The 13,412-nt window shown below is 30.2% G+C and overlaps 1 protein-coding gene and 1 non-coding gene across 2 annotated transcripts in view; both read left to right on the top strand.

Moving 5' to 3' along the window:
• The first annotated feature begins 3,698 nt into the window (after positions 1-3,698).
• The window catches only part of cct6a (chaperonin containing TCP1 subunit 6A), a 29,810-nt gene continuing 20,096 nt past the window's right edge, over positions 3,699-13,412 (top strand). Inside the window, exons 1-3 of the mRNA XM_062960483.1 lie at positions 3,699-3,882; positions 10,007-10,070; positions 10,154-10,288. Coding sequence (XP_062816553.1) covers positions 3,749-3,882; positions 10,007-10,070; positions 10,154-10,288 — 333 coding nt within the window. The 5' untranslated portion in view covers positions 3,699-3,748. The remainder of the gene's footprint in view (positions 3,883-10,006; positions 10,071-10,153; positions 10,289-13,412) is intronic.
• Positions 11,752-11,890, top strand: LOC134293382 (small nucleolar RNA SNORA22). Its single transcript, XR_010000349.1, has one exon. It is a non-coding gene; the product is annotated as a small nucleolar RNA SNORA22 (small nucleolar RNA).

Raw genomic sequence — 13,412 nt, 5'->3', positions numbered from 1 at the left:
CGCCTGGCTCCATTGTCTGTAGACACCTCCAAGGGTCATGACTGCTTGGGGCGCCAATGTTAGCCTTCCCACCAATAGGAGAAGTACCTATTGATCTACTCGCATTTGCATGTTTTCGAACTGCAGGGTTGGCAGGAGCTGGGGCTGACGGCAGGAGCTCACTCAGCTCCATTGTCCGTAGACACCTCCAAGGATCATGACTGCATGGGGCACCAATGTTATCCTTACCACCAATAGGAGCAGTACCTATTGATCTACTTGCATTTGCATGTTTTCGAACTGCGAGGCTGGCAGGAGCTGGGGCTCACGGCAGGAGCTCACTCAGCTCCGTTGTCCATAGACACCTCCAAGGATGATGACAATGGGAGCAGTACCTATTGATCTACTCACATTTGCACACACTATATATATATAAATATAAGGGTCATGACTGCATGGGTCCCCAATGTTAGCCTTCCCACCAATAGGAGCAGTACCTATTGATCTACTCCCATTGACATGTTTTCAAACTGCAAGGCTGGCAGGAGCTGGGGCTAACGGCAGGAGCTCGCCCAGCTCCGTTGTCTGTAGACACCTCCAAGGATCATGACAATGGGAGCAGTACCTATTGATCTACTCACATTTGCACACACTATATATATATATATATATATATATATATATATATATATATATATATATGTAATGTGTATAATTAGGACTGAGTTAACAACAAAACCATATATATGTAATATATATGTAATAAATATATAAATATATATAAATATATATAAATATATAAATATATATACATATATATGTAATATATATGTAATAAAATATATATGTAATGTGTATAATTAGGACTGAGTTAACAACAAAACCAATGGGCCAAATCGCACCAAATTGGGCCACTGTACTCATCACTTTCCAAGGAGTGACCTTGCAGCTCCAAAGCCTGGCTGCTTCCTACCTGGGGGACCAACTTGAATACCATTGAATAGCCTTGCAGCTCCAAAGCCTGGCTGCATCGTACCTTGAATGCCACAAAGGAAAGCCCCGCTTAGGACTACACCACAGCAATGCGTGGCAAGGCACAGATTATTTTTATATATATATATATATATATATATATATATATATATATATATATATGTCGCAAGATATCTGAAAAATGAAATAACCCAAAGCACAATGATGACTTTCATAGCGAAGCCCAAATAATTAAAGACAATTAAAGCTGCAAGGAAATTAAAGTCAGGCGACGGGATATTCTGCGTATTCTCAACAATAGACGCTTTGCAACGGAGTCGGAATTCGGGGCACATGATTCCCATCCATGCGTTCTCTTATTATTATTATTATTATTATTATTATTATTATTATTATTATTATTATTAAAATGTCAACAGTCATACAATGTCAACCATGAACACGAGCACAATCTGGATCCCAGTATTTATATATATTTTAAAAAAACACTAAAATCAGGGCAGTAAATATAGAACCACACTCTGAAAACAGAATAATTCCAGACAAGCAACAATCAGAGCTGGCTAACACATCCCAACAAAGGATTCCCCCAGGGAGGAATCAGCCAGCTGCAAGGCCATTCGATGCTAATCCAGGACTCCAATGGCAACATTATTCCCCCCAGGCAGGAAGCAGCCAGGCTTTGAAGCTGCAAGGCCCATTCGATGCTAATCCAGGACTCCAATGGCAACATTATTCCCCCCCAGGCAGGAAGCAGCCAGGCTTTGAAGCTGCAAGGCCATTCGATGCTAATCCAGGACTCCAATGGCAACATTATTCCCCCCAGGCAGGAAGCAGCCAGGCTTTGAAGCTGCAAGGCCCATTCGATGCTAATCCAGGACTCCAATGGCAACATTATTCCCCCCAGGCAGGAAGCAGCCAGGCTTTGAAGCTGCAAGGCCCATTCGATGCTAATCCAGGACTCCAATGGCAACATTATTCCCCCCAGGCAGGAAGCAGCCAGGCTTTGAAGCTGCAAGGCCATTCGATGCTAATCCAGGACTCCAATGGCAACATTATCCCCCCCAGGCAGGAAGCAGCCAGGCTTTGAAGCTGCAAGGCCATTCAATGCTAATCCAGGACTAATATATAATATTACTTATTGTATATTATATTAATAAACAATATTATAAAATACAATATTAATTATAATATATATTATATTAATATAGTATTGATATGTTATAATAGTAATATATTGATATAATATTAATAAACAACATTATATAATACAATATTAATTATAATATATATTATAATATATATATGTTATAATAGTAATATATTGATATCATATTACTTATTGTATATTATATTAATAAACAATATTATATAATACAATATTAATTATAATATATATTATATTAATATAGTATTGATATATGTTATAATAGTAATATATTGATATAATATTATGTATTGTATATTATATTAATAAACAACATTATATAATACAATATTAATTATAATATATAGTAATATATTGATATAATATTGCTTATTGTATATTAATAAACAATATTATATAATACAATATTAATTATAATATATATTATATTAATATAGTATTGATATGTTATAATAGTAATATATTGATATAATATTACTTATTGTATATTAATAAACAACATTATATAATACAATATTAATTATAATATATATTATATTAATATAGTATTGATATATGTTATAATAGTAATATATTGATATAATATTGCTTATTGTATATTAATAAACAATATTATATAATACAATATTAATTATAATATATATTATATTAATATAGTATCGATATATGTTATAATAGTAATATATTGATATAATATTGCTTATTGTATATTAATAAACAATATTATATAATACAATATTAATTATAATATATATTATAATAATATAGTATTGATATATGTTATAATAGTAATATATTGATATAATATTACTTATTGTATATTATATTAATAAACAATATTATATAATATCTATATTAATTATTATATATATTATATTAATATAGTATTGATATGTTATATTGATATAATATTACTTATTGTATATTATATTAATAAAAAAATTCTATAATACAATATTAATTATAATGTATATTATATTAATATATTGATATAATATATGTTATAATAGTAATATATTGATATATATTATAAAAATAATATAATATAATGATATCATATTAATTATAATATATATTATATTAATATATTATTTATGTAATATATAATATCAGAATAATAAATTCTTTTCCCCCCATTTTTTTGATATTTCAAATAACCACGAAGGTCAGGAAATACATTCCAAATACAATCCCAGCCCAACAAAAGCGTTCAAAAAATAAAACTCCCATAATAAGGGGAAGTTACTTTGTCTGTGGCGCTGAAAAGTAACTTATATCTTGAGGGGATGGCGGTCCCGAAAGTACCACATAAAGGACTAATTTAGAGAAGGCTCCACTTCGCGCCTGAAAAGGACTAGGCCGCACCGCAATGGTCGCCTAGCAACGGTTTCCAACCGCCCAGAGAGAGAGACAAGGAGTTTGATCCAATAGGAGGCGAGGGCGGGACTCCGCTGAGCCAATCGGCGTCTCCGCACTCGAGGAGGCTTCTAGAGAAGGGGCGGCGCTTGGGAGGTGACGTCTCCCTGCTCTGTTTGCGCATGCGTATACTGCCCCGGCTCCTTCTGCGCCTGCGCGGAGGCTCTCTTCGCTCATTCTCGGCCGGGCGTGATGGCGGTGCGGGCGCTCAACCCGAAGGCGGAGGTGGCGCGGGCCCAGGCGGCCTTGGCGGTCAATATCAGCGCGGCGCGGGGCCTGCAGGACGTGCTCCGGACCAACCTGGGCCCGAAAGGCACCATGAAGATGTACGGTTTCGCTGAGGGGAAACGGGAGAGCGGGAGGGGGCGTGGCCCCGGGAAGGCCCCGCCCACCCGCATGGCCGCCCAGGGCGCATGCGCGGGGGCCTAGCCCAGTCATTCTCATCCCTTGCCTCTCTTTCTCTGAACAGGGAAAGTCTCATAGTCATAGAATAATCTTGTAATATAATAATAATAGTAATAATACAATAGTAATGCTATAATAATAAAAAATATATTAATATAATATAGTAATATATTATAGTAATACTGTGATACTATGAAATAGATCAATATAATATACAGAAGTCTCAGAATAATCCTGTAATATAATAATAGTAATAATAATACAAAATAGGTTAATACTAATACTACAGTAATGCTATAATAATAATAACAGATTAATATAATACAATAGTAATACTCTAATAATAAAAATATATTAATATAATATAGCAATATATGGTAGTAATACTGTGATACTATGAAATAGATCCATATAATATACAGTAAAGTCTCAGAATAATCCTGTAATATAATAATAGTAATAATAATAAAAATAGGTTAATACTAATACTACAGTAATGCTATAATAATAATAACAGATTAATATAATACAATAGTAATACTCTAATAATAAAAAATATATTAATATAATATAGTAATATATGGTAATAATACTGTGATAATATGAAATAGATCAATATAATATACAGTAGTCTCAGAATAATCCTGTAATATAATAATAGTAATAATACAAAATAGGTTAATACTAATACTATAATAATAAAAATATATTTAAAATAAATAAATAAAATATATTAAAATAATATAGTAATATATTATAATAATACTGTGATAATATGAAATAGATCAATATAATATACAGTAGAGTCTCAGAATAATCCTGTAATATAATAATAGTAATAATAATACAAAATAGGTTAATACTAATACTACAGTAATGCTATAATAATAATAACAGATTAATATAATACAATAGTAATACTCTAATAATAAAAATATATTAATATAATATAGTAATATATGGTAATAATACTGTGATAATATGAAATAGATCAATATAATATACAGTAGAGTCTCAGAATAATCCTGTAATATAATAATAGTAATAATACAAAATAGGTTAATACTAATACTATAATAATAAAAATATATTTAAAATAAATAAATAAAATATATTAAAATAATATAGTAATATATTATAATAATACTGTGATAATATGAAATAGATCAATATAATATACAGTAGAGTCTCAGAATAATCCTGTAATATAATAATAGTAATAATAATACAAAATAGGTTAATACTAATACTACAGTAATGCTATAATAATAATAACACATTAATATAATACAATAGTAATACTCGAATAATAAAAAATATATTAATATAATATAGTAATATATGGTAATAATACTGTGATAATATGAAATAGATCCATATAATATACAGTAGAGTCTCAGAATAATGCTGTAATATAATAATAGTAATAATACAAAATAGGTTAATACTAATACTATAATAATAAAAATATATTTAAAATAAATAAATAAAATATATTAAAATAATATAGTAATATATTATAATAATACTGTGATAATATGAAATAGATCAATATAATATACAGTAGAGTCTCAGAATAATCCTGTAATATAATAATAGTAATAATAATACAAAATAGGTTAATACTAATACTACAGTAATGCTATAATAATAATAACAGATTAATATAATACAATAGTAATACTCGAATAATAAAAAATATATTAATATAATATAGTAATATATGGTAATAATACTGTGATAATATGAAATAGATCCATATAATATACAGTAGAGTCTCAGAATAATCCTGTAATATAATAATAGTAATAATACAAAATAGGTTAATACTAATACTATAATAATAAAAATATATTTAAAATAAATAAATAAAATATATTAAAATAATATAGTAATATATTATAATAATACTGTGATAATATGAAATAGATCAATGTAATATACAGTAGAGTCTCAGAATAATCCTGTAATATAATAATAGTAATAATACAAAATAGGTTAATACTAATACTATAATAATAAAAATATATTAAAAAATAAATAAATAAAATATATTAAAATAATATAGTAATATAATAATACTGTGATAATATGAAATAGATCAATATAATATACAGTAGAGTCTCAGAATAATCCTGTAATATAATACAGTAGAGTCTCACTAATCCAAGCCTCGCTAATCCAAGCCTCCGGATTATCCAAGCCATTTTTGTAGTCAATGTTTTCAATATATCGTGATATTTTGGTGCTAAATTCATAAATACAGTAATTGCTACATAGTATTACTGCGTATTGAACTACTTTTTCTGTCAAATTTGTTGTATAACATGATGTTTTGGTGCTTAATTTGTAAAATCATAACCTAATTTGATATTTAATAGGCTTTTCCTTAATCTCTCCTTATTATCCAAGATATTCACTTATCCAAGCTTCTGCCGGCCCGTTTAGCTTGGATAAGTGAGACTCTACTGTAATAGTAATAATAATGCAAAATAGGTTAATACTAATACAATAGTAATACTATAATAATAAAAAATATATTCATATAATATAGTAATATATTATAATAATACTGTGATAATATGAAATAGATCAATATAATATACAGTAAAGTCTCAGAATAATCCTGTAATATAATAATAGTAATAATAATACAAAATAGGTTAATACTAATACTACAGTAATGCTATAATAATAACAGTAAAAGTAATAATAATACATTAATATAGTACAATAGTAATACTATAATAATAATAAATATATTAATATAATATAGTCATATATTATAATAATACTGTGATAATATGAAATAAATCAATATAATATACAGTAGAGTCTCAGAATAATCCTGCAATATAATAATAGTAATAATAATACAAAATAGGTTAATACTAATACAATAATAATACTATAATAATAAAAATATATTAATATAATATATTAATATATTATAATAATACTGTGATAATATGAAATAGATCAGGGGTCCCCAAACTAAGGCCTGGGGGCCGGATGCGGCCCTCCAAGGTCATTTACCTAGCCCCTGCCCTCAGTTTTATAATATAATATTTTTTATATCATTTTAAATAATATAATATATTGTATATACATATAATATTGATAATAATATTACAATGTTATGCAATATAATACTAATAATAATACCATATAATAATATTAATTATATGTTATGTTATATATTACATATAATATTACAGTATAGTGGTATAGTTCAATATAGTAATATATAATGCTAATATTGTGCTATGCTAACAATATAATATATTGTATGTACATACAGCTGCTCTGGAATGAGAAGGTGAGAAGGGCAGGATATAAATGTAATAAATAATGTAGTAAATGAATAAATAAATAATTTTAGACTTAGGCTCGCCCAAAGTCTGAAATGACTTGAAGGCACACAACAACAACAACAACAATCCTAATTAACTTGACTATCTCATTGGCCAGAAGGAGGCCCACACTTCCCATTGAAATCCTGATAGGTTTATGTTGTTTACAATTGTTTTCATTTTTAAATATTGTATTGTTCTTTTGTTGTTGTTGTTTTGCACTACAAATAAGACATGTACAGTGTGTACAGGAATTTGTTTGGTTTTTTTTTTCAAATGAGAATTTGGCCCCTCCACAGTCTGAAAGATTGTGGACCGGCCCTCTGCTTTAAAAGTTTGAGGACCCCTGAAATAGATCAATATAATATACAGTAGAGTCTCAGAATAATCCTGTAATATAATAATATAATAATAGTAATAATAATACAAAATAGGTTAATACTAATACTAGAGTAATGCTATAATAAGAATAGTAATAATAATAACAGATTAATATAATACAATAGTAATACTCTAATAATAAAAATATATTAATATAATATAGTAATATATTATAATAATACTGTGATAATATGAAATAGATTAATATAATATACAGTAGAGTCTCGCTTATCCAATGTAATAAACGGGCCGGCAGAATGTTGGATAAGTGAATATGTTGGATAATAAGGAGAGATTAAGTAAAATCCTATTAAACATTAAATTAGGTTAAGATTTTACAAATTAAGCACCAAAACATCATGTTATACAACAAATTTGACAGAAAATGTAGTTTAATACGCAGTAATGCTATGTAGTAATTACTGTATTTACGAATTTAGCACCAAAATATCATGATATATTGAAAACAAAAATGCGTTGGATAATCCAGAACGTTGGATAAGTGAGACTCTACTGTACTATAAAAATACAATAATATTACTGTAAAGGCCACCCTACTGGGATCTGCCCGCATCATCCAAAAATACATCACACAGTCCTAAACACTTGGGAAGTGTTTGACTTGTGAGTTTGTGATACGAAATCCAGCATATAGATCTCGTTTGCTGTGTCATACAATAAAATATTAATAATAATAATAAATCACACAATCCTAGACACTTGGGAAATGTTTGACTTGTGATTTTGTGATACGAAATCCAGCATATCTATCATGTTTGCTGTGTCATACTATGTCATTGTGTCAATAATAATAATATAAATAATTTAGCAAAGGGTGACAAAAGGCCCCATTAAAAACCTGTATAATATAATAGTAAAATAATAGTAATAATAATAATAATAATAATACATAATAATGGATGAATATAATCTAGGAAAGGGTGACAAAAAGGCCCCATTAAAAACCTGTATAATATAATAATAATAATAATAAGGCGGCAAAAGGGCCCTGTAATAAGTCTGTATTATGTATGACCCAGTTTTTTGAACTGAACACGCCTACCTGTATTTTATAATGCGTTTTCTGAATATAGTAGAGTCTCACTTATCCAACACTCGCTTATCCAACGTTCTGGATTATCCAACGCATTTTTGTAGTCAATGTTTTCAATATATCGTGATATTTTGGTGCTAAATTCATAAATACAGTAATTACTACATAGCATTACTGCGTATTGAACTACTTTTTCTGCCAAATTTGTTGTCTAACGTGATGTTTTGGTGCTTAATTTGTAAAATCATAACCTAATTTGATATTTAATAGGCTTTTCCTTAATGCCTCCTTATTATCCAACATATTCGCTTATCCAACATTCTGCCGGCCCGTTTATGTTGGATAAGTGAGACTCTACTGTAATAATAATAATAATGGATGAATATAATCTAGGAAAGGGTGACAAAAAGGCCCCATTAAAAACCTGTATAATATAATAATAATAATAATAATAAGGCGGCAAAAGGGCCCCGTAATAAGTCTGTATTATGTATGACCCAGTTTTTTGAACTGAACACGCCTACCTGTATTTTATAATGCGTTTTCTGAATATAGTAGAGTCTCACTTATCCAACACTCGCTTATCCAACGTTCTGGATTATCCAACGCATTTTTGTAGTCAATGTTTTCAATATATCGTGATATTTTGGTGCTAAATTCATAAATACAGTAATTACTACATAGCATTACTGCGTATTGAACTACTTTTTCTGCCAAATTTGTTGTCTAACGTGATGTTTTGGTGCTTAATTTGTAAAATCATAACCTAATTTGATATTTAATAGGCTTTTCCTTAATGCCTCCTTATTATCCAACATATTCGCTTATCCAACATTCTGCCGGCCCGTTTATGTTGGATAAGTGAGACTCTACTGTAATAATAATAATAATGGATGAATATAATCTAGGAAAGGGTGACAAAAAGGCCCCATTAAAAACCTGTATAATATAATAATAATAATAATAATAATAATAATAAGGCGGCAAAAGGGCCCTGTAATAAGTCTGTATTATGTATGACCCAGTTTTTTGAACTGAACACGCCTACCTGTATTTTATAATGTGTTTTCTGAATACTGATGTAAGTTAATAATAATTTTTTAACTCATTTATATTGCACTGTATAATTTTTTGGGTGAGAAGGGCCAGCAAAATATTGTAACAAACAAATAAATAAATAAATAATCATAGAATAGAAATGAATAGGATAAAAACAATGAAATAAATTGACACTTGCCCCTTCTTTCTCTCTCTTAGGCTTGTCTCTGGCGCTGGAGACATCAAGCTGACCAAAGATGGGAACGTTTTGCTTCACGAGATGGTGAGTCTGGGGTTGGACGGGGTGTCTCCCCATCCCCACGACACGGCGCGGGGGGGATAACGGTGCGCTCTTGCTCCCCGCAGCAAATCCAGCACCCGACGGCCTCCCTGATCGCCAAGGTGGCCACCGCCCAGGACGACATCACGGGCGACGGGACCACCTCCAACGTCCTCATCATCGGCGAGCTCCTCAAGCAGGCCGATCTCTACATCTCCGAGGTGGGTTCCCTTGATTTATGGCAGAAGGGGGTCAGACTGGATGGCCTCTTAGAGCAAGGGTCCCCAAACTTATAAACAAATTCCTATGCACATTCTACATCTCTTATTTTGAAGTAAAAAAAAAAAAACAAACCCAAATGGGAACAAATACAGCCTCAGTGTTAATCATAATCATAATAAAAATAATAAAGAGGGTTGGAAGAAACCCCTTGGGCCATTTAGTCCTACCCCCTTCTACCTTTCTGCACCAAAAGCACAAGCAAAGCACCCCTGACAAATGGCCACCCAGCCTCAATGTTGTTAATAATAACAATAATAATAATAAATAAATAATAAACTTTATTTTTATATGTGTTGTCGAAGGCTTTCATGGCCGGGATCACAGGGTTGTTGTATGTCTTTCGGGCTGTGTGGCCATGTTCCAGAAGCATTCTCTCCTGACGTTTCGCCCACATCTATGGCAGGCATCCTCAGAGGTTGTGAGGTTTTTATATCCCGCCCCATCTCCCCGAAGGGACTCGGGGCGGCTCACAACAGGGACAAGCCCGAACAACAACAACATATTTAACATAAACTTAAAACAATAATAATAATAGTAAACACGGGAACTTGGGATTTTGTGATACGAAATCCAGCATATATACAGTAGAGTCTCACTTATCCAACATTCTGGATTATCCAATGCATTTTTGTGGTCAATGTTTTCAATGCATTGTGATATTTTGGTGCTAAATTCGTAAATACACTAATTACTACATAGCATTACTGCTTATTGAACGACTTTTTCTGTCAAATTTGTAGTCAATGTTTTCAATGCATTGTGATATTTTGGTGCTAAATTCGTAAATACACTAATTACTACATAGCATTACTGCTTATTGAACTACTTTTTCTGTCAAGTTTGATGCTGTTTTGGTGCTTAGTTTGTAAAAGAATAATTTAATTTGATGTTTAATAGGCTTCTCCTTAATCTCTCCTTATTATCCAACATATTCGCTTATCCAACGTTCTGCCGGCCCATTTATGTTGGATAAGTGAGACTCTACTGTATCTCGTTTGCTGTGTTACACTGTGTCTTTGTGTCAGTAATAATAATAATATTTATTTATTTATTTACTTATTTACAGTATTTATATTCCGCCCTTCTTTCTCACCCCGAAGGGGACTCAGGGCAGATCACATTGCACACATATACGGCAAACATTCAATGCCATATAAACATAGAACAGAGACAGACGCAGGCACGGGCTGGCCTCGAACTCGTGACCTCTTGGTCAGAGTGATTTGTTGCAGCTGGCTGCTAACCAGCCTGCGCCACAGCCCGGCCTTATTAATATTAATAATAATAATAATAGCCTTAATAATAATAATAAAGAGGATTGAAAGAGGCCCCTTGGGACATTTGATTCTTTGATTCTAAGATTGGGTCTCGGTTCGTCTCAGGGATTCGGCGGTCAAGCCGTCCGCACAGCGAACACCCAAGCCAGCTCTGTAGCTTCCTTGGCGTAATTCTGTGCCAGAATATACCCCCCGCTGCCCTTTACCCTCTGCGTTGGAAGGAATCCCGGTCCTTTTAAATGTATTCAAAAGGGCAGCACAAGCTTCACCTTAATAATAATAATTATTAATTTATTGTTGTTGTTGTGGTATTATTATCAGTATTACTATATCATAACCCAGGAACAAAAAATGTGTTACATGGTGTTATTATGTGGTAATTATTATTATGGTATTATTATTTTATGGTATTATTGTCATTATTATTATTATTACCCAGGAACAAAAATGTGTTACATGGTGTTATTGTGTGGTAATTATTATGGTATTGTTATGGTATTATTTTATGGTATTACTATCAGTATTATTATTATTAGTATAATTCAGGATCAAAAATTGTGTTTCACAGTGTTATTGTGTGGTAATTATTATGGTATTATTTTATGGTATTACTATCAATATTATTATTATAACCCAGGAACAAAAAGTGTGTTACACAGTGTTACTGTGACATGGTTCTTGTTGTTATTTTTATTATGGAATTATTGTCATTATTATTATTATTATTATAACCCAGGAGCAAAAATTGTGTTACACAGTGTTATTATTATGGTATTATTATCAGTATTATTATTTTTATAACCCAGGAACAAAAAGTGTGTCACAAGGTGTTACTGTGTGGTAATTATATTATTATTATTACTATTATAACTCAGGAACAAAAAATGTGTCACACAGTGTTACTGTGTGGTAATTATATATTTTTTACTATTACTATTATAACTCAGGAACAAAAATTGTGTTGCACAGTGTTATTGTGTAGTAATTATTATTGTTTTGTTATTATGGTATTATTATTTCATGGTGTTACTATCAGTATTATTATTATTTTTATAACCCAGGAATAAAAAGTGGGTTACACAGTGTAAACTCTGTAGTAATTATATAATTATTATTGTTATTATTATTATTATTATTATTATTGTATTATTATCAGTATTATTATATTATAACCCAGAACAAAAATTGTGTTACACAGTGTTATGTGGTTATTATTATTATTATTATGGTTATTATTATTTTATGCTATTATTATTATAACTCAGGAACAAAAAGTGTGTTACATAGTGTTATGTGGTTATTATTATTATTTTATGGTATTATTATTGTAACTCAGGAACAAAAAGTATGCTACACAGTGTTATTATGTGGTAATTATATTATTATTATTATTATTTTATGGTATTATTATAACTCAGGAACAAAAGGTATGTTACTCAGTGTTGTTATGTGGTAATTATATTATTGTTATGATTAATATTATTTTGGTATTATTTTATGGTATTATTATTATAACTCAGGAACAAAAAGTGTGTTACGCAGTGTTATTATGTGGTAATTATATTATTAGTATTATTATAGTATTATTATAATCCAGGAACAAAAAGTGTGTTACGCAGTGTTATTATGTGGTAATTATATTATTATAATTATGGTATTATTAGCAGAATTATTATATTATAACCCAGAACAAAAATTGTGTTACACAGTGTTATGTGGTTATAATTATTATTATTATGGTATTATTATTATTTTATGGTATTACTTTTGTAACTTGGGAACAAAA

The sequence above is a fragment of the Anolis carolinensis genome, unplaced genomic scaffold (assembly GCF_035594765.1).
Source record: "Anolis carolinensis isolate JA03-04 unplaced genomic scaffold, rAnoCar3.1.pri scaffold_7, whole genome shotgun sequence".
In the NCBI taxonomy this organism is placed as follows: domain Eukaryota; kingdom Metazoa; phylum Chordata; class Lepidosauria; order Squamata; family Dactyloidae; genus Anolis; species Anolis carolinensis.
The sequence above is the reverse complement of the archived record's forward strand: the minus strand, read 5'-3'. Positions and strand labels throughout refer to the sequence as shown.